The sequence below is a fragment of the Orussus abietinus genome, unplaced genomic scaffold (assembly GCF_000612105.2).
Source record: "Orussus abietinus isolate OABI.00-Male unplaced genomic scaffold, Oabi_2.0 scaffold256, whole genome shotgun sequence".
NCBI lineage: Eukaryota > Metazoa > Arthropoda > Insecta > Hymenoptera > Orussidae > Orussus > Orussus abietinus.
In genome coordinates, this window is record NW_019394401.1 from 6,733 (window position 1) to 30,407 (window position 23,675).

General features: G+C 43.5%; 1 protein-coding gene across 3 annotated transcripts in view; it reads left to right on the top strand.

Moving 5' to 3' along the window:
- The first annotated feature begins 272 nt into the window (after positions 1-272).
- Positions 273-23,675, top strand: part of LOC105701092 (microtubule-associated protein futsch) — a 110,833-nt gene continuing 87,430 nt past the window's right edge. For all 3 annotated transcript variants that reach the window (XM_023432158.1, XM_023432162.1, XM_023432160.1), the window contains exon 1: positions 273-511. In XM_023432158.1, coding sequence (XP_023287926.1) covers positions 416-511 — 96 coding nt within the window. In that variant the 5' untranslated portion in view covers positions 273-415. The remainder of the gene's footprint in view (positions 512-23,675) is intronic.

A 23,675-nucleotide genomic window follows, 5' to 3' on the forward strand; every position in this document is an offset into this window, starting at 1 on the left:
GTAGGCAAAACGAACAAGCCTGTTATTTAAACGGATAAGATCTGTGCATTGTACAGATTATTATGTAAGTTTAGCAGATTTCCCTTTCTTTTTTTTTCCCCGTGAATGACGCAGGAGCGTCCGCAGCATCGCTGCGACTGCGGTGCGATCAGCTGATCGCGGGTGGGCCGCGGCAGGGGTGGGGGCGCGGGGTGGCCGGCGCGCATATCACGGCGCGGTGCCGCGCGCGTGTCGCGGGGTGGGGGCGTCGAGACATCAGTGTGGGTCGAGCCACGGCGGAGCGCGGTGGTCGCGCGCGGTGTCCGGTGTCTCGACGGTGTGTGCGTCCTCCGGGGCCCGCTCTCAGCGCCAACGAGTCCTCGGCCCACTAGGAGCGAAAAGAAGAGGCCACCCTAGACCGGCCAGCCGGGGGAGGATGACCGCGAGGGAAGTCGACCTCCTCGGCGGCTCTCCTTGGGGATTCCGCATGCACGGCGGCCATGACCTACACCAACCCCTCAGGATCTCCAGGGTAAGTCTCTCCCACGAGCCCGAGGTTGACGATCCCTCCAAGATGGCCGCAAGGTCGACCGGAAGCACCCGGAAGTGCGCGTCTACCGCAGGGTGGGATTTACAGGGGAGGAGGATTTACCAAGATTAACCCTTTGAGCGCTGTCGACGCATATGTGCGTCCGACGTTTGGTCGAATATCGCTAGAACGCCCTGACGAAATTCGCCCATACGCCGAAAGTACTTAGCGCCCATAGGGTTAAAGGGAGATGACCCGGTGGTGGGAATGGACCTCGTACCGAGATAAGAATTTCATTGAACCTAAGATATATTTCGTTACTTTAAGGAATAATTATTAGACTCGAATAAATTGGACGCAGCGTTTCTTCGGTATTGCGAGAATTTATTTCATTTGGTTCCAGTCAAGTCGTTTGTTCTTGATTTAATTAAATGTTTCTTTGGTATTGTTTCATGTGATGTTTCTTTGGTTCAATGAATTTTCTTTCTTTTTTCTTTTTTTTTTCTTAGAGTAGGTTTTGAGAGCTGGAACTTTTTTTGCTGTTTGAGGGTGCGAATGATTCTGGAGGGCAGGGGCTTACTCAGGGTGGATATCGGGAGGATCATTTCTTCGGGTACACGCAGGGACACTTGTATGGTAATGTCGTGCGAAATGCTGATAGGAGGTAACGCAGAATGGGCAGGTTCCAGGGTAAATAGAGAGATTGTTTACGCTTGGTTGGGGCAGAGTATGTGTTGTAGTTCAATATTTCGGATGACCGGGCACAGATGTGCGTCCCGTATTTCGGGAATCGCGTTTTATTCCCGCACTATGGACTACGGATGCGCTGAAATAATTTAAAAGCACCTTCTCTTCGGAATTATCGCGACATGAAGTATTGGAACGGGGAACGCTTGACGAAACTGTTTTCGAGTTTATTTTCAACTCGTCACTTCCATTCCCTATTTATTATGTCGTGCCGCTGGAAAACTGCGCTTCGATAGATTGATTTCCGATTAATCACGGTTTATTGTTTCACGGGAAAATGTCGTTTATTCGAGACTACTGGGAATCCATTTATTTTATACGCGATACGAGAGGGTAGACCATCGACGAATTGAGTCTTTTGAATGGATACTTGTAGCGGTAGCGGATAATGAAAAATGATAAGCAGAGAGTTCCTTTGTACCGTGATAAGGAGATTTTTTGGAAAAGAGACACGTCGAAGGCCAATGATTATTTTATTTCTACCCGGACGCAGGTTTTACCCAACAACTTTGTAATCACCTTCATTCGTCGAGTTAGACTCATCGGCCTAATAACCTAAAACACCTTGAAGACGCGAAATCGGTTAAATGTTAACAAGATACTTCGGAATTTTTAAACGAGTCCGAAGAGCCAACTTGTCGCGTATTATCCAAGTCATTAATAATTTGAGCGAGGTACCGTTGAATATTAATTTTTTCCTGCATATTTATTCATGGAGAAGTTTCCTCCTCGGATGAATCTTTGAGTCCGGAAGCTCTTTCTGCGTCTGGGGAATTTTTCTAGGGAAAGGTTTAATCGACTCGGAGGATAACACCGATATAGGGGGAATTATTCCGTAATTAACGATAATTGATAGTTAGAACGGAGCATGGGGGATTTTTAAGAGAAAAAGGGGCCATCGTGAAAGCGTTTAGATGTCAAGCTTCCCTGGGTAATTACTGTATTTTCCAGGGAAAATTGGAAGAATGAATTAATATCCGAGTAGGAGGTCTTGGAGGAATTTTCTTCTCCCTTAAAGAGATTTCTCGAGAAAGAGGTGAAAAACTCCGAGAAGAGCCGTAACGGGGATTGTCGCCGTAATTAATGGTTGGTATGTCGCGAATCCATGGGGATATATATATATATATATATATGTGCCCATAATTATGAAAGTGGTCTAAGTTATATATTTTTTGTTTCGAAATTACATTGAATTAATTTCGTTTGAAATAATATGGCGTGAAATAACTGATAAACTCTTTTTTTTTTTAATTTTGACTTAGACCACTTTCATAATTATGGGCACATATAGATCCTGAAGAAAAATTCCCTTTTTCGTTAAACTCTGGAAAACGCGGGATTTCATCTCTTCCAATAACGTAAAAAAATCTGGGCAAATTGTGTACACGGATCCATTGTTCTCTCTACGTGCGGAAATATGTTTCAACGGCAACGGCTACAAGCTACGAGTGGTGTCGACGAATCCGTAATTGCGGTTTATTATTTTCGTGTAATTGTTCAGAGCGACATGGAAATAATGGTCACCGGGGCCATTGTGGATCGTACCGCGGAATTGTTACGAGGTGCATTCGCATGATTGATGCCTGCCGTGATTTACAGTCGGTCCAATAATTGCCGTAGCGTCCCAAACGATTGCAAAATATCCCATTAGCTCCACAATAGCTTCCCTAAAAATATTTCCAATCGTATTACATTTTAAATACCACACGCAGAAAAGTAAACGGACGATTGCTGCAAAAAAAAGTGCAGGGAAATGAGGGGCCACGTACTTCCGTACAATTAAATATAAAACAAAGGTACATTATTAAGAAAATCACGGAGTCTCGTAAATTCCGGCGAGTTCGTCATTATATAAAATTTGTACATTCCTCTCTTAATGCAACAATAGCGGTCTATCATTCGCAGCGTTCCAAACGATTGCAAAATATCCCATTAGCTCCACAATAGCTTCCCTAAAAATATTTCCAATCGTATTACATTTTAAATACCACACGCAGAAAAGTAAACGGACGATTGCTGCAAAAAAAAGTGCAGGGAAATGAGGGGCCACGTACTTCCGTACAATTAAATATAAAACAAAGGTACATTATTAGGAAAATCAGCGTGTCTCGCAAATTAATTCGTTATTATATAAAATTTGTACATTCCTCTCTTAATGCAACAATCGCGAAGTATCCCATTATCTCGATGATAGCTTCGCTGAAAATATCTCCAATCGTATTTAATTTAATAATATAAAAAAAGGAATGCAACGCAAAAACGTAAACGAGGGACCGTTGCAAAAATGTGCAGAAAAGTGCGCGGCCGTGTACTGCTGTTCAATAAAATATAACAAAGGCACGTCATTAGGGAAGTCGGCGAGTCTCGTGAATTCCAGCTGATTCGTTATTATAGAAAATCTGTATATTCCTCTCTTGATGCAACAATAACGATCTATGACTCATTACCTGGCACGCAACAATCGAGCGTTCCGCCGTTTCAAACTCGCCTCGTTACGCACCTCCCTCGGTACGAGGAAGCGTTTCCAGCGATGTGCCTCTCTTTTCTGAAAAGCGATTACGCAATCGCGGGTTATGCTAATTCGCGTATACCATCTCGGATCGGCACGTGTTGCGAGTCAGACGGCGTGTCCACCTGCGAAGGTGCCGATAAGAGCGATTATCCCTCACCTGTCCGACCGTGTACCGGTTCTGGGTCTTAACCGGTCACCCGGTATGACCGGTCCCCTGTCGACGCGTAATTACCCGTAATCAAGTACCCCGTGATCCGGTTTAATTGCGATACTCGATACGAGGAGGTCTCTCTCTCTCCCTTTCTGTCTCTACCGAAAGACTCGCGGGTGGTCCCGACCTCCCTGACCACCCTCGATTTTCGGCACTCTTAACACATTCGCGACCGGCGAATTTTTTTCCGCTTCAAATACCGAGTACCGGCGAAAATAATGAAATCCTGAAACTGGTTGCCGCAAACTTGTATATCGTTAAGGTGAAGTGAAACCCTCCCTCAAATCAGTCGATTCGAATGCAACACTTTTTTTTTAAGGGTATTGGATAGAACTGTCCGAGACATTGACACATGACTCGTGAGCACCTAGGAATTATCCTGACACTTTCAGAATGTCCATTTTTTAAAAAACATTCTTTAACTTAGCCCAGACCAGAAATAAAATGGCGTCGAGCTCTCATATTTCGATCGATATATAATTATCGAAAGCTCTGATATGAGAAACGAAAGGGTCAGGACAATTTTACGACAATTTAGAACACTCTGGTAATCGATAAACTCGCATTTGAACGGGATAAGGGCGAAAAAAGTGTTGTATGCGCTTCTATGCTGAAACGATGGGAATACGTGGTCTCGGAGTGAAAATTTAATTGACCTGGAAAACACAGATTGCGCAGAGGTTCCTCTGCAGTCAATTAGGGCCCCAGAAAGCATAAATCCAGAGGATTTCTGGAGTTTTACTTCGATTTCTTGATATTTATTGTACGAAAACGACAGGTGGAGTATGCCATTTAGTACAATGTCCAATATAATTCGACACAACTGTCAATATATAAACGAATGTCGGCAACGGAGGTATTTAGAAAAATCTTCTTTACCGACGTCGATCGAGTTCCTCGACGTGTTTCACTTCACCTTAAATATTTGGAGGAAAAAAATATAGAAAACGAGGAGAATACCCAAAATGATGGAAAAAAGAAAAAAGAGAAGAAACAACTCGAAACGAGCACTTCAAGGCGTCGCGACGTGCGTCGCGCCTGCACTCGAGGCCTGCCGTGCACTCTGGTGCAAGTAGGCGTGCTACGCGAAATGCGTGCACGCGTCGGCGGGGTGGTTTGCTCGAGAAACCGGTGTTTAGGTTCGAGGAACGCGAAACTGGCGGCTCTGCTTTGAAAGGGCCCTTCTTTTTCTCCCTGCCGTAAATACTGCACCGCCGCTCTTTTATATATCCGAGCACGCGGATTAGAACTCGCGGAAGATGTTGCGCGCTCCGCTCTCGGCGATGATGCACCGCGAGAAGAGTGCTTCAACTGCCATTGTTGGTGCTTTTTTTTTTTCTTCTTCCTGACTTTCTTTTCATTTTCTTCTGTTTCCTCCGTCGCGGGCTACTGTGTCGGGGATCCACGTTTCAAATGCTCCCCCGTCGACCTGCTTTTTCCGATTCGCGGGGGATTAAGGTGGTGCGAAGGAGTCGTCAAAGGGGCCTCGTTTATAAAACTTTTTTCCGAATCATTTCGAACTCTACTACGCGAATAAAATTTCATAAAATTTAAGGTGAGGTGAAACCCCCTTCAAATCAGTCGATTCTAATACAACACTTTTTGTTAAGGGTATTAGACCAAACTGTCCGAAACTTTGACACATCACTCCTGATCATCTAAGAATTGTCCTGACATATTCAAAATTTGTATTTAAACAAAAAAATTTGTAACAGCCCAGACCAGAAGCAAAACGGCGTCGAGCTCTGATATTTCGATCAATATACAATTATCGAAGGCTCTGATATGAGAATTGAAAGGGTCGGGACAATTTTACGACAATTTAGAACACTCTGGTAATTGATGAATTCGCATTTGAACGGGATAAAGGTAAAAAAAGTGTTGTATGCGCTTCTGTGCTAAAACGATGGTAATACGAGGTCTCGGAGTGAAAATTTAATTGACCTGCAAAACACAGATTGCGTAGGGGTTCCTCTGCAGTCAATTAGGGCCCCAGAATGCATGAATACAGAGGATTTCTGGAGTTTTACTTCGATTTCTTTATAATTATTGTACGAAAACGACAGGTGGAGTATGTCATTCGGTACAATACCCAATAAATTTCGATACAGCTGTCAATATAAAAACAAAGGTCGGCAACGTAGGCATTTAGATAAATCTTCTTTGTCGACGTCGATCAAGTTGCTCGACATGTTTCACATCACCTTAACTTAATGACATAAAATTTCAATTTTGGAAAAATGTGTTTATAGATATATTAAAATTTTTTTTATAAAAATTGAAATTTCATGGGCGTCGAGACCTTCCATGTGGTCTTCATATTAACGTTGCAAAGTTTGAAGTGATTCGGTACAAACAGTTCGAACTAAAGTTTCGTGAACGATTGATTCTACGTATGTCACTTTCATACCCCCTTAAGGGGTTACACCACTTTGACGCACCCAAAAATTACGGTTTTTTCAAGAATTTTTTTGTTAAGAGTTAAAACGTTTTTATCCAAATTAAAGTACAGTAAGGTATTATACTACTATTAAACTCGCTCACTGCGAAAATCGGTGATCGTGCGGTGGGCAGGTGTATAGGTGTAAACGCATTTTCCTTAAAACTGCATTTTAAAAATCGGTGGGCATTCTAGCTCCGCCAATTTTCAATCAATCGTCTTGATTCTTTTTTTATTTTATTCGTGATACGTTTATCTAGTGAAATACGTATGGTATTTTCAATGTATTGATATTCGCATTTTTTATGCAACATTAATTAACGAAATGTAGGGCAAAATACGTATCTTTCCTTTCAAATCGATGCCATTTTGTGAAAAATTCATATTTTTGAAAACGGCTACGTATTTCGCTAGCTTTTGGGCTACAGAAACTAATTCTTTTCCGTTTATTGTTCTAACTTAAACCTGGACTGAGTTATCGTGCCCACCGCACGATCATCGATTTTCGCAGCGCTCCGGTAAATCGCCTTTCAATCCGCCATTTTCGTAAATAAAAAAAATACAAAAAATCATTTTTTTTGTTTAATAGTGGTATAATACCTTACTGTACTTTAATTTGGATAAAAACGTCTTAATTCATAAAAAAAAATTCTTGAAAAACCGTAATTTTTGGGCGGGTCAAAGTGGTGGAACCCCTTAAAGAAGCCTCGTAGTGAAGCATTTCGTCCCTTCGAGGTTCTCCTTGATCCTCGTGTCACGCGACCACGTGATTAGCAGTATCGTTACGTGGATTGGCCGTGCACGTCGGAGCTATACCGGGTACACGCTAATTGGGTCGACCATTAGCGTACGTACACGGATTAGTCCGGACGGATCCTCCGGGCGCGTAATAAACGCCGCGACGCCGCGGCCCCGCTTTCAGAAAGACGCGACTTCCACGGCCGCGGCACAATCGCGGCTTTGTGTTCCCCGCGTTTAATGGAAACCAGATAAGCGGCGTTATTTATACGACCGATTCAACGGCGATCTCGGAAGTTGCCCCGGGAGCCGCGCCTCGAGGGCCGTCATCGGCCGAGAACTCGCCAAGGAGTCGCCGCGGGATGGAAAGTTCCAAGGACCTTCCCCGGGGATCCTGATTTATGGGCCAACTGTTAATCCATCCCGATTAAGCGCTCGATCGGAGATTTATTCTACGCACGTGACCCCGATCTCGGGATTGGTCATTTAATCGACCAATTAGGAGCAATCGTTGCCTCCTCGTTAGAGTGCTGATAAAAATTCGGATCAACGTTTATTAACATTTTTTTTTCCGAGGGGGTGGTTCGAATTTTTCAGGACTTATAAACGGTATCTATGGATTTATTGGGTGGTTTATATTTGTTTCAGAGTCAACGAGTAACACGGTATCGGTATCGATGATTGAATCCTCGGTACCGGGGGGATCTTTCATTTTTCAGTTTTTCTTTTCCTTGCTCTTGGGAGGGCCCTTGTTATTAAACGTTTCTTTTTTCTTCTTTTTTACCGGAGACGCGGATAGTGGTCGGGTTAATATTTGTCATGCCCCGGAGGCCCGTTTCCTCGAGGAACGAGGTCGGCGATATCGATTTCGATAAAATAACCGGGAACGAGGATGGACCCCTCCGAGATATCTTCAGTCTCGACCGATAGCCATGGGACGGCGTAATCGCTGTATGTATCGCGTATTTGCTGCGGTAAAAAGAGAGAATAATTGTGCCGTTACCTCTAAATATCCGTGGCACGTGAATTAATCGGCTGGATTTCGAATTTTAAATATTATAGAATGGAAAATATTGATACGAGACCGGAGATATATATCGGCTTCGGGTTGTCCGAGGATATTCTGTTTTCAATCGAATTCCGGCGCTCCTATGCTCGGGGATATTGTGCCATGTCCTTCCGTAAATCATTCTCGGAATGATCCGCGCAATTCCGCGCGTACCACGGAATCGAAATATATGAAATAATAACGCGACAAAATATGTAACATTTCGTACGAGCTCTTGTAGGCTCATTCTGGCATGAAAATAGGTATCGGAAAAAGCGCGATCTCGCTGCGCTCCATTAACGGCTGATCGATTTTTATTTTTGCCCAATTTCCTCGTTCTCCCCCCCTCGAATCCGGAAATTTTTCGGGATATCTATTTCGGCTCAATTACAGCCGCGGTTTAGCGAAATTCATCGGCAAAGTGTCCGGGGATGCTTGGCCGGCCATTTTGCCTCTCGTTCTCGAATTCGATTAGCGTCGACGACCCGATTCGCGACGGCCCGCCACCGCATGAAGGATTTTCCGAATTTTGGCCCCCGGTCGTGTCATCGCCCGACGAAATTAGATTTCCCTCTCGTCCGAGGAGAACCCGAGCCGAGAATTATCGCACCGAGAGCCACGGCAGATTCTGCTCGCGTACGAACTTCGACTTTGCTCCGATGCGTCCGCCTCTCGTTTCTCCGCCTCATTTCCATCCATATTGCATTTCCGCCGAGTCTCTTTGTTCAGGGAACGCAGAAAGCGTTGACTCGAGCCAATCGACACCGGTGATCCCGACTTTCAATCGATTAATCCGGTTTTCTGTGTAACCAACGGAGCGTTAACGAGCTCGTTAACACTTTTCGGCCACTCCTCTTGGGGGACAAGTGCATTCTCTCAGGTAATGCAAGGTGCGAATGGCACTCGTGGTTCGATTACTCGTACTTGAGTACCTCGAGTAACGAGGAATCGCCGAAGGCGGATTAATGGGCTCATTAGAGGCATTAGTTCGGTAGGGTAGGACCGATTGGAGGAAATAGGGAAAGGGCTTTCTTGGACTACACCTTGTCGCTGGAATTGCGCTCTCTTAATTTGCTCCTTATGAAATGTTATAAATTACTTCTTTTTCTTTTTTTTTTTCTTTTTTTCGTCTCGTTTTGAATTAAACATTCAGTTCTCGGGGCAGTCGCATCCGATCTCGAACTGCAGGAACTGGTGGGTACACGGAGAGAAAATAGTTGTTATAATTACTACAATTGGGATAGATGTAACAGCAATCGCTGGGAAATATAAGGACAGCAGTTCTATGAAGTAATGATTACTCTGCTAAAAATGTCAAATGTAATTGTTGTTAAGGTTACAATGATACTTTGACCCGCAAGCATATGTAATGATTACAATATTATTTTTCTGCGTGTAGTGTTTTAGTAAGACAGGATTACAACAATTCACGGTTCTCGTTTCCAGTTTCTGGGTGACTTTCAAGGTGGAGGGCGCCGTTCCGCGTTTCTCTCGACAATTCGAAATAGAAAAGTCACCGGTTACTTATCGAAACTTTGCGCCATGAAATAGCGCGATAATCGAATGGACCGGCGGAAAACTCGGGGATGGCTCGCGAACGGAAGGAACCATTCCGAGAACGATGAAACTCAATTTAACAAACTCGTTCGGGGGCCCTCTCCACAGTCTAACCGGGATTATCGGGTATTTTGCTAGCAAACTGGAAAAGAGTACAAGGGAACTACTTCAATCTTGGATGAAACTTATTTCATTCGCGAGGGAGGTATTTCCAAGACGCTCCCCGGAGCGGATTCCCCCGGATAATTGCCATTTCCGTTTTCGATTATTACCTCGCACCGCGCAATATCCCTGCAATCCCTTTGATCGCGTGAAACCCTTCGCATCCGTAATCACGCTTACGAACCTCTCGAATTAATTCGGGAAGATTGGCCGCCTGCAATTCTCTCACATTTCTGTCAAAAAGATGAAAAAGGGGACTACTGAAATATGCCCCAAATTTATTTCGGATATTTCAATGGCGCCCGATTTTTATAGAGACATGTTTAAACGTCGCGTTAACGGCCTCGGGCATTTAATTCATTTATTCGCGGTACTGTTATATTCATGCGTCGTCTCGACGATGTGGCTTTTTTTCTCGTAGAGTGATGAATAATAAAACGATCTGAGCTGACCGGATTTTAATCCGGCCTTGCACAATTCGAGGTGGCGAAACGCGCGAAGTGTGAGAGGACGTCTTCGCGCGAAAAAAAAAAGAAGGAAAAAAAAACCATAAATTGAAAAAGAGAGAAAAATGTCGCAATTCGTAGGCGAGAGCGTGCCTCGCGGGCTTTTAGCTTTTACGAACAATATCGTAAATCCCGCGATCGACCTCTCGACAATTTTTCCCTTCCTCGTAAGGCCGCACGATCACGCACTATTGCGTGAACGACTCGTGGACGAGTGTTAAAGTGCCTGGCCAGGTCGGGACGATTAGGCCGGCATTCGTCGGAATTTGCTTTGGAAAGAGAAGGAAAGAGTGCGATTGGATGAGCAATCTTCCACCGGGAAAGAGCTTTCTCGGAAGGAAAGTAAGATTCGCGGAAAGTGAAGACCGACTCCGATCTTTGTTCCACATCTCGTGTGTTAGTACTCACAAGGAAGGTCGATCTCTCCGATTTGATTTCTTTTATAATATGTTATAGTAGAGAAAAAACTAAGCCACACGTATTTTTTTTTTCCTGCCGTTAATCACTTTAAGGGGGGGAAAGCACCATCCAAAGTAAGGCCTGTGAGGGGTGGCTCACCTCTTAATTTTTCTTTTTAATTGAGAAAATTATATTTTTCTTTTCTCGTTACGAGAAAGCTTTTCCAGGTGGATTGGTTAAAAAATATTACGTTCTTGTGGGTGAAACTGCCAAATCGCCCCTTGACATGCCTTACTTTGGATGGTGGTTTCACCCCCTTAAAGTGTTTAATGGCAGATAAAAAAAAAATACGTGTCGCTTAGTTTTTAATCTACTAAAACGTTATTATAAAAGAAATGAAATCGGAGAGATCGACCTGGGATACCTTCCTCGTCAGTGTAAGAGGAATACGATACCATAAAGGAGGAATTACGAAACCTCCGTGAAATTGGCCCTGGTCTTGATCTCTACCGTTGAAATCGCGGGGAAAATCTTGAAGATCTCCCGTAGGATTCGTTTCACTTGGGGAGCGTCTCCGGGACGACGCACCCTAAGGGCTGGAGAAGCTCGAGTTCCGCACCGCTTGGAATCGCTCCGAAGCGGTGCAACCCTTTCTCTGAAATTGTGCTCGAAATCTCTCGGAGCAATCTCGGCTCTTCGGCTCTTTGTTCATCCGCTACAGCTGGGAAAATCGCGAAGAGCTGACGAGCGGCGAGAGAAAATCGCCCTTAGAGATTCGCACTTCGAAATCGGACGTCGAAGGAAGAAAAGCGCGGATGCGTCTGAGGGTGTCTAGCGATTTCTGTGCATATGTGCGGGGGTACGTACGCGTTGGTCATTACGCACGGATTACGCGGTTGATTCCAGAAGGGGGGAACGGAATTTGTGGGAATCGTGCAAATACATTGGGACGTGCTCCGCAGGCAATATCGGCGCGTCGCGAGCGAATCCTTGAAAATTGCCGGCCTGATCCTACTTGCACTTCCCCAGGGATGCGCAAGTCGAGGCTTTAATCCCGATGCGAGCCTTCATTGCGGATCGATTGCACAGGGGGATTAGAAACTCGAGGAAGCGTGACATACCGCGACGCGAATCTCCGAAAGCTTTCCCGAGATTCCTCCTACGAGATTACGTTCACTTATTACCGAGAATTCGGCCGAATAACTCGAACCATTTTGCCCATTCCATAATTGCCTCTTGCTCCTTGCACGTTACCGCACCCTCGGGAATTGAAACGTGAAAAATACCTAAATCATTTGTTTCTCAGGGAACAATGCCTCGTATGAAATACCCTGACTCGTTCGATGAGTCGCACCTGTTCGACGATGATAAAGATGTTATTTGCCAAGCTAAACCATCGCAAGGAGAGTCCCTTTTCCTCGTAACTTAAAATTAAACTATATTCTATAAAATGTCCTAATAAATACATATCTAGGATTCAATTTTTGGTCCTTCCGAGAACCTTCGCCCAGTATCATTAAAGGTTTCCGTAGCATTGTTCTCTTAGAGATTACAATCGAGGGATGAACTTGTTTCTTACGATTATTTCCTTGTCGTTCTTTTTATTATTGACCGTTGAATTTCTCTTTGAATTCCTTCTACTAAAAAATATATACAAAATTCCTGTCAGTTATATGGGAATGCCGAGAAATCATCTCGAGTGATATTAAAGGTTTCCTTAGCATTGTTCTCTTAGAGATTACAATCGAGCAACGAACTTGTTTCCCACTCTTCTTTTTTTGGCGTTCTTTTTCTTATTGAGCATTGAATTTCTCTGTGAATTCCTTCTACTAAAAAATATATACAAAATTCCTGTCAGTTATCGGTTATATGGGAATGTTGAGAAATCATCTCGAGTGATATTAAAGGTTTCCTTAGCATTATTCTCCTTAGAGATTACAATCGAACAACGAACTTGTTTCTCACTTCATTTTTGGCGTTCTTTTTCTTATTGAGCATTGAATTTCTCTTTGAATTCCTTGTACTACAAAATATATACAAAATTCCTGTCAGTTATCGGTTATATGGGATGCTGAGAAATCATCTCGAGTGATATTAAAGGTTTCCTTAGCATTGTTCTCTTAGAGATGACAATCGAGAGACGAACTTGTTTCTCACTCTTCTTTTTTTGGCGTTCTTTTTCTTATTGAGCATTGAATTTCTCTTTGAATTCCTTCTACTAAAAAATATATACAAATTCCTGTCAGTTATCGGTTATATGGGAATGCTGAGAAATCATCTCGAGTGATTTCCAGATCTCGAAAAGCGGAAATTAGACGTCGATAGAGCGATGTCGGGGTGTCCACCCTGGTGCCGAACCATCCGGTGGCGGATTTCTCCTACTATCGTACAATTTCCAACGATTCTTCTCCAATGTGATTTTCCGAACGGACCGAAGACAAATTTTTAGTCTCTGTTGGACATCCACCCGGAACGCATCTCAACCTCCACGTTCTCTGTCAGTACTTATTGTTAAAAAAATTTACATTTTTTACAAACACCCGAGCACTGAACTTGTGCTCAAACAAGGGGCCATTAGAGCAGATCTCGCGAGACCGGTCGTTCCCGTTCCGGCCTCGCCGGTTTCGCTTTTGCTTGCAAACTTAACCGGCACGGATTTGTGCTCACGTGCGTACGCGAGAGGTGTTGTCAAACCTGTATTATCGCACCTGACCCAGTGACTCGCGACACGCGTGCAAGCACCAGCCCCGAGGAACGAGGCACCGCTCGCCAAGGTCTCGGCCCGTAAGGCCGACTTGACGTAAGTCGCCATTTTCCCCACCCGCGCAAGACGCGCAATTATTTCGTAACCGGTACATCGCGAGCTCGTTAAACTAGCTCGGTATCGCGCCGATAAGGAGTGGAAATCACGGACAATAAATCCGCGAGGCCGAACTAGACGAGTCAAATGTTTGTCTGCATTTGTACGCCACTGGAAGGACGAATTTCGTGGTACCTGAAACTTTGAAGAGAGTACACTCTATAAAAAAGGGAGATGTTCGTTGAACCTAAGAAATATTTCTTCGAATAATTGTATTCTTCGAATAATACGTAATATTACTTCTAACGAAATATTACTGCGAATAGACGTTGATGGAAGGTTTTGCGAATTTTGGGCGTACCTGAAACTTTTAAGAGAGTATTCTCTCTATAAAAAAAAAAAATAGATGTTCGTTGAACCTAAGAAATATTTCTTCGAATAATTGTATTCTTCGAATAATACGTAATATTACTTCTAACGAAATGTTACTTCTAATAGACGTTGATGGAAGGTTTCGCGCACATGAAACTTTTAAGAGGGTATACTCTATGAAAAAAAAGAAGAGATGTTCATTGAACCGAAGAAATATTTCTTCGTAAAATACGTAATATTACTTCAAATAGACGTTGATGGAAGGTTTCGGGAATTTAGGCGTACCTGAAACTTTTAAGAGAGTATATACTCTATGAAAAAAAAGATGTTCACTGAAACGAAGAAATATTTCTTCGAATAATACCGAGAGGTAAGGATGTGAAATCTCAGTGTTGGTATCGTTGGAGACGTTGATGGAAGGTTTCGCGAATTTTGTCGCGAGATGTCTAATTAAGTAGACAGCCTTGACCAATTCTCCGAGAATAATTTCTTTCTCGACTCGGGGAAAGAAATTCTAGGAGGCGATTTCGCCCCGAACATTCTAGGAATTTATTATCCAGGTGGAACTTGTGATAAGTTTCGGGTTTCGTCGCTTCGTAATGTTTGCATGGCGTGCTCGTAAATCCGCCGGCGAAATATCCCGATAACCGTGAACGAATTGTTTTAGGTGTTTATAATGTGGATATCGCGTACTCGTAAATCTACCGCGTGTTAATGAACGAAGTTTTATCAAACCACGTGGACGGTCTGGCTGATAACTCCCGCGTTTTAATTCACCACTCGTCCGATCGAGTTGTATTGACTGGTCTCTTTATTTTTCTATTTACTAAGCAAGTTTTACCAAATGCCTCGAGATGTCTCCTATCATAATAGGAGACCACTTTACGCGATGTTTTGATTGCTCGAATAAATATTATCGCTCATCACGAGACGTTCAATTTGCCGGAGTGAAACAATACTTCTCCCTCTATCGAGCACCGAGTCGCGTCTCCGTGACACGCGACTGTGCAATCGAACACTCTGCAAATCGATACTCGAACACCGTCGTAGTACATTTCAAAGGGAGAATATCTGGTTTTCTTCGGGAGCGCCGAAGCGCGCCAAGAGAGAGATAGAGAGAAACAACGAGGGATCCCCGTACTTTTCATTTCTTCGTTCATAATCTACGTCAAATGAAGAGAGAACCCCCTTTGCGTCTGCACGATGGCGGACGATAAATTCATGACCGATTCCCCGTTTAACGGCCTGGACTGGCTCTTTAGAAATATATTTTCCAATACTTCTTCGTTTCCTCTTCGATGCAGTTCGTGGCGTCATTGCGAATTACCGGCTCCCTGGAAAGATGCAAGATTCACTCACGAAACCATGGATTTTAACTTTCGAAATCATGCGGTAATCTGCCAGAAATCTCAAGCAGAAATCACTGGAAGTCGTTGGAAATTACCGGAAACATTGTCACAATTTTAAGGCCGAACGTCACTTATTACCGAATCGCATTCTTATTATACGAAATCAAAGGCAATCGATTTTCAATGAAAGAAATCGTTTTAACTGACTTCCGAGTGAGTAGTTCCTCGGTAAGATCATTTTTTATTTTATTTCGATACCTAGTCTCACACCGAATGACAACAAATTTACCTCAATAATTACCTCGGAGCTAAATTCATTTCGGCATGTAAGGTGATATTTTACTTGTAAGGTGTTAATCGTACAGCGAGGGGGATCATTTTGGATAGCCAAGGTAATTCTCGCCAAAGTCAAGAGAATGAGGAATTTAAACCAAAAAAAGTGGATCGGTGCAATTATAACCGGGTTTCTTGGGAAGCGAATCTCGTGCCGCCGCAACTCGGATTTGTCGTATCTCAAAATAATCCCTGCACTCGGTGTAGTGAAAATAGCGTTCCATGAAGTAAACCGCGTTGCTCCTCGTCGGGAGGAGACGCAACCGATATAGATTTTCCACTTTCGCGACCCGTCCGACCATTCCCCTACGTCCTACCCCGAAGGTCCACTAATCAGGAACGGCGTCGACCCTCCGGGGAGAATATTTCGGAAAAATTTGGTCGCGAGAAAAATTTCGTCGAGAACCCAAGCCAGGTTCCAGAAAAGGGGAGCCGGAGGGCAGGGGGGAGTGATTAAAAAAGTACGGAACAGTAATTGAAATCTGAAGAGACGTGGAAATTTGAGAATCGAGGCGAAATTGGCTTAGTTGTGCGTTCCTTGTACTGAATTATAGTCCGTGTTTTTCCTCTCGACTCGTACGAACATTGTGAGGGGAGATTCTTTTTTATCGCTGGGAAAATTGTCAAACAGTGGTCGCGTAGCATCTTTCAAGTATCACCGGCAGAGGCAATGTAAGGACAGAAAACGTGGAAGAGGACGATATTATAATTGTTTCATTTTTACTCATTGTTTCAGAACCGACGGTTTAATATCCACGAATGTAAAATTATCGGTAATTCGTTTGTTTTTAGGATGCTGCCGGTCCATTAGATTCTGTCTCGCGTAATTAGATGAATTTTAAGAGGATTGTTTCATCGTGTCAACGTGACTTTCGTGGTACAATTTGGTAGTCAAGTTTATAATGACACTTGGGATATGTGGTGTAAGTTCTTTCTTTGAGCTTTGGTTAAACCGAGTTACAAGTGTTTACCGTAAACCGGAAGCACTTGACGTAAGCTTATAAGAGAATTTGTCGCTCGTCTTCCAGCGGGCTCCCTAACAGGATTTTAAATCCCAATGAGCGTGGATTTATACCGGTGAAAAATTATGGAAATTCGTCGGATAAAAACTCGCCGTCGCATTTTTCTTGCTCAGCCCTCTTGACTCGGCTCCGTCCCTTTTCTTTCCTTTTAAGGCCCTTTCTTCCCGTTCCGGCTCCGTCTCTCCGTCTCTTCTCGTCTCTCTGTGTGTCTCATCTCTTTCTCTTTTTTCCGGGTTTCTTCTCTCTTTTCTCCTCCTCTCCTCGTCTGGCCGCCGTCGCGATGACGACGTCAATCGATAGCGCGAGCCATCTCTCTCTCTCTTTCGCCGATACCTGACGCGTTTTACCCGCGACCGGTGTTAAAGGTGTATTAAACGATGCATCCTTTAAAATGCGATCCCCTATCGGCCGAGAATTTAAGCCGAGCATCATTTTCCCTCTCTTCGCTCCGCTCGTTTTTCCGCGGGAAAACGTCGACGAGGAACAAGGCGGAATTGCACGCGGAGAAATATTTAAAGAGAGATAATACGGGAGATTTACAGCACCGCGCTACGTTGATAACGGAGATTTTTAATTAAAATTCATTCATTAAGGGGGATTAATATGTTCGGGGTATCCGCCCGTTTGCTCGGCGGTTTTTCAGATTTCTTTTGGATTTTTATTTCACGCGAGAACGGCTTCGGTTAATTTTAGCAATTAAAGTCAAACGAGGTTCATGTTAGCCGGAGATATCTTAATTACCGTCGAGGACGTACGATTTGTCAGTGCACGGTTTTGGAGACTGATAAAGGCATTGCAGATTAGATGCAAAGATCGATGCGTCGAGTTTGCCTCCGGCCTATACAATACATTTTTGATAACTCTGATTACTTTCGATATTTCGGTAGCGGACTTGAAAGTTAGTCACTGAGGGTATCACTTCTATTTACGCCGTGGAGAAAAAAAAAGAAAATATCATGACGCACTTTGTGATAGGTATCACCTGGGACTCCTATTATCTCTATGTGATAAATCCATTGTTCGCGATAAGTGCGTTATCAATGTACATTGACTGCCCTCTCTTTGGACCACTCGATATGATATGAAAATGTTCTTGGAAGGCTCAAATTCGGTCACAAAAATTTGCAGAATATCGACACGGAAAGTGAGCGTCATACCTCGTTCTTTGCACTTGGACAATAATGCACTAATTATTTCAGCTCTAACTACTTTGACCCTCGTACACCTCGAGTACTCAGTTTCAGTGCTCGGTGCTAGTCACGTTACATATTGCTCCGAAGTTGGGGTTGCCCAAAGTGAATGATTAATTCGCAAATATCCGACCGGAGTTTCGGAAACCCTTAACTCCGCGTAATGCGTAATTACGGTCGGATGATTCCGATCTTGGAGTCTTACCTCTGCTAATGTCGATGAATATTGAACGTATACGCGTTCTACTATATCAAGCCAAAGGAAAAAATATGTATATATTTACTTGGAATAAAATTCTTTATTTATTTATATGTACTCTTTCTTTTTTTAATGCAAGTCAATTATGTTCCGGCTCTTGAGAACCAAACGCAATGATGCTCTTCATACTCCTGAATGTGCTCAATAATGTTCGGACTTCTGAGAGCTAAGAAGAGGAAATGGCCTCGATCAGTTTCAGTAAAAGAAAAAAGAGAAGAGAACGAAAAAATGAAGGTGTAACAGGCATAGGTTATTACGCATTCGTTGCAGTCATTAAGTCCTAATTTCCGTGGCAAATCTGTCGAGAAATCAGCCTTCGTACATCCAACGCTATGTCTGGCGATGACGATGCCACGATTGCTTGAAATAGACACAAGGGTGCCAAGGTATTTGGGTGTCATGAGTCCTAATGATGCTTGACGACCCTCTCGGTACATCCCTCCTTGACAGGAAAATGACGAATCCGAGTCAATGGATAATTTCGACGACCACATCATGTCGGGTGAAAATCGAGCAAGCGCTCGATGGCCTTGCTTTTATCGAAAACAGATTTTCAATCATCCTCGTGACACTTCGCTGTCATGACATGCATGAATATCGAGGGTGAAGAGTTGAGTAATTTTAGTATTTTGCTCTGTTGACTGTCGCAATAGCTATAGAATTGCGGGATTATTAGGATTTAATTATAGAATTATGGAAGGGTTTCGTAGGCAAGAGCCGAGCCCCTTTAAGGTTTAATCACCTTAAAACAATGTTTTTACGGATCGCGTTGCACTAAGCAACTGCGTTAAATCCCAGGCTGATGTTGAAAGGTATAGAGCCTGTTGTCGGGACGGAACCAAAGACTTTGCCGGTCCTCTAAGTAACTTAAACAGTTAATGAGACAACTCGAGTACCGAGTATGCTAAGCTCTTTAACCACTTGCTACAGGTGCAGTCACGAAGTCTTCTTAAACTTGACTTTCTCACGGGAGCTCGCACATCCTTCCCTTTCCATTTTCAGTCTTCTCGGGAATCTTGAGACACCGTAATCTTTGGCAAGTACTCCTCGCAATTAATCATCAAAATACAAAAGAAATTATATTCATAAAAAGGTAATAACCAATTTTTACAAGTCAGATTTTACCTTTTCATGGGGTGCAACTTACGCCTAGAAACTCCTTCTTTTTATTTCTCCTAAAGGAGGAACTTTATGAAACATATTAGACACAAAATCCCATCTACTGTAGTCGCAAACACGCGGTAACTATTAACATTAATTAACACTCGTAACCGATCAGCCGAGTAATAATTCCCATGATAATTACCAAGGATGTCAATCCCCTTAAAGGATACTGCAGCCTCTTTTTCAGATGAATCTTCGCGAAAGCTCGATCCGCAGACTTTGCAAATCGGTTCCCTTGATGACTTTTAACCCTTTCGTTACCTTGGACGAGATATCTCGCGACCCAGTACTGGCCGATTAACGCTTTTGACGAGATATCTCGCGATCCGGTAGTAGCGGATTAACGCTTTTGACGATAATCTAGCTTTCTAGCACCAATATTTTGACATTCTAGATGAATATATTTTATAACTAATTCTATTCGTATAGCTAAAAGGAAGAAATAAATACAGCTACTACCGGATCGCGAGATATCTCGTCAAAGGCGTTGATCGACCAGTATTGGGTCGCGAGATATCTCGTCCAAGGTAACGAAAGGGTTAATCTCTCCTGACGAGCTTACGAAGACGATCGTCCCTGAAGAGGACCTTGAAGACAGAACCCATCCTGAATTTTGTTCAAGCTCCTACGCTCCTCCACCCTTCTTGCCCATTCTGTGGCTCCCATCTCTTTCGCTCCATCTTTCCCTCCATCCGCGTTATCACACATATGTACCTCGATATTCCGCAAAGTTCTTCCCTCCCGGAAGCGTGCACTACTATGGGCGAGTTCGCAAATAGAATTAGCTCGCGAGTAGAAAGCTTCGACGTTCGCTCAGACTGATAGTGACGAGAGTGCATTGTAAACGGACTCGCCTTCGTGCCTTCCGTGAGTGCACCGCAAGCCATTCGCGGATCTTCTTCGCGTGCCTGTCCCGGAAAGAGCGGAAGTTATCGAGGAATTCCACGCGAATGCGCTTTTTCTCGAATTAATTGAAATTCCCGATTAATGAGCGCGCCTCCGAGACCGAGAAAATCGGACATTCTCCGCTCCTTGCCCCCGATGCATCGCGAACTGCCGGCAGTGAAACTTCATACAGCTCATCCGCGATAAATCGAAGATGTACACATCTCCATCCTTTTCTCTACATTGGATTCTTCTGCTTGACGGAAATTGATACAGTTTTAACCGGGGAGATCCATCTTGTTTGAGAGTGAGACGTTGCAGAGAGACATTGAAGGATCAGCTTCGCTTGCGCCGAATGGACTGGAGATTACTCCGGAATTTCTCGTGAGAATGTAACGATAATTTTTATAAATAATCTTACACCAATGCGCGGTGCAAGTTCAAGTGGGAAATTCGGATACTGATTCAAGTTTATCGGCTGTTAAATTGGGCCGAGATAAATCATTCGGTCGGTCCCGTAATGCCCATTATTCGGCGACGAGGGGGATTTGGAATATTGTTAGGAATGAGATCCTCCTAGAAATTTCTTATCATTTTTTAATTTATGTTTGTCATGTCATATACGGTTTTCGGGGACCACGTGGCCCTTTCACTGAGTCGTGTATGGATTTATTTTTCCTTCGGGCCGACGTGTCGACGCGGCGCGTTTGTTACACACCCGCCAGTGGCAATTTAAATTTATACGCCTGTAAATTAAAGCCGGCGAGTTTGGTGGCGGTAATGACAGGGCCACGGGTAAATAAATAAACGGCGTCGATTAGCCCGCGAACACGCGGCACGATTCATAAATAATGATATAAAGTATATCCTCGGGGGGCATTATGTACAGGGAAGAGTACACGTGGGTAATGCGGCTGACCTAGCCCAACCTGAAACGAGGCCCATGCAAGCGGTCTAAATTAACCCCATTTGCCCACGCATTCCGACGACGCGCATATTGTCCGTCGACCCTGGCCAAAAGAGCTAAAATAGCCTAAAAAAAAGAAAAATCCAAAAACTCGAGAAATCTCGATGAGACATTTTTAAGGCATAGTCTATATAAGATATCTATAGATACCGGATAAATTGTGCAGAAAGCCTTTCTGCAATTTTCCAGAATTCTTCTTCCGGTGAAACAGGAATTAGAGCCACGTGCGAGTCTTATACATTTTTTTTCTTTTTTATTTTCATATTTTATACGGAGAACAATTCGTCGACTGTTGGGGATATTCCCGAAGTGTATCGAGGCCAGTTACCAAAGGTCGACCCTCGGGGACACTCGCGAAGGCCAAGAAACGTTTCTACTGGGAGACTCTGGCAAATTATGGCAAGTTTCCAACGGAAGTTAATTCGTGACATAATTAACGTAGCGGCATGTCGGGCGCCCGTTAATGCGCAAGTCTTACGCAATGGATCTACATCGCTCGGTCGGTCTCGATTGGCGTCAATGACAGGATGAGGCACGAAAAGTCGTGTCATATCATTTTCAGTATTTTTTCGGGCTAGACTTCGTCCCTTGAAAAGAAAGGTCCTCTCGTGCGACGAAATTGTCTACGAGTTAAGGCGACACGAAGGTGGTGCCCGAGGGGTCAATCGTTTATGAAACTTTTCTCCTGAGATGTATCGGATCGTGTGAAACTTTGCCACACGAATATAGAGGCTCTAAGAAAGGCTTCGACCCCCATGAAAGATCTTCTTCTTCTTTTTTCATAAATAACAAAATATTTACAAACAAAGCTCATAGAAATGAATATTCATGGGAAAGTTTCCAACGATTTGGTACACCCCGGAAGAACGGTTTCATGAATGAGACTCCTTGGATCACTTTCGTATCGCCTTAATGTACTAAAATCAACGCGGAGTAGACCGGATCATTAACACTAGGTTTACGAGCGTTTTTTATATACTTGTTTCTACGAGCACCCGTCAAATTGACGGGTAAACGAAAACACGCATTTTCTTTAAAAAATCGATTTATTCAAATTAAGTCTGAATTAACCAACACTAGGCTTTACGTTTAAATAAATGATTAATAAGTAAAAAATGCTTTTTTAAAAATTATCACGGAAATGATAGGAATGCTCGTCCTCTCATCCTCGGAGTCAGAACTAGAAAGAATACGCATCCTTTTCTTGCTACGACACCCTTTCAAGAAGTTTTCCTCTTCACTATCCGAAGATCCTTCTATCTCTCCACTTTCAATGAAAACTTTCACTCTCATCTTCGCCTCACACTCCCTGCAACGAAACAAATATATATGGATTGTTTATGAAATTAGCTAGTCCGTCATTTTGACGGGTTTCGTAGAGATAGGTATACTACATACAGATTTTAATAATTAGAAGGCTTAGGAAAAAATAATTGTGTGTACAAATTCTTTGGATGAAATGATTAATTTCCGATACAAAAATGGTTAAAATTAATACTATGGTTTTTTCGGTATTTCTTTTGCGAAGTTTGAATTCCGTCAAATTGACGGGTCCCGTAAACCTAGTGTTAACGTATCGCCGCGCTTATCAGTCTTATCGCGCGCACCCGCGGCCCCGCGTAAAGAGAGCAATCTCACGCGGGATTGCGCAGACCTCCCCGTGGAAAAGCTCGTTTGGTCCAATTCCTAAGGGGTTCTAATAGGGCCCAGAGTCCGACCGAGGCCTGTGTATTCAGTGAAACGAGAAGAAGAGCAGCAGCGATCTCGGAAGCCTCCTGGCCGCTAATTAAAGGGCCCGGCTGCCACGACGGGCGGCGTGACCATTAAGCGAGGGTGGCATGCGGCATAATTAGTATCGATCGTCAAACGAGCTTCTGACGACATGCCTACATGCCGCTCGTGAAAGACGGTCAAGTGCTTCGGGTTCCCTCTGAAAGAGAAAATTAAAATAGCGCGACTTAATCACTCCGAAATATCGGGTAAATTACTCGAGGGACGTACTGGCAACTGTAAACTGGAGTTACCTCTTTAATGGCTCGTTACTTAATACCCTATCAATTTCTCACAGAAAGGAAAATGTAAAGAATGAAAACTATGGCGCTTCTTAGTCACCAGAAAACTTGAGATAAATTACTCAAGGGGGGATTTTTTTCCAATCAGTGGACGCCTTGCGTTTCAGTGATTTGTTGGGCGATGTCATCGATCCATCTCCGAATGAAATCATCACGGAAGTAATGGGCTTTTAACCCTATCGTTACCTTGGACGAGATATCTCGCGACCCAGTACTGGCCGATTAACCCTTTCGTTACCTTGGACGAGATATCTCGCGACCCAATACTGGCCGATTAACGCTTTTAGCGAAATATCTCGCGACCTGATACTGGCCGATCAACGCTTTTGACGAGATATCTCGTCAAAACATAACATAATGCTCAAGACATACCATAAGCGACATAAAAACTCAAACGCAGAACACAAAATAATTTGTCTAGAATGTCAAAATAT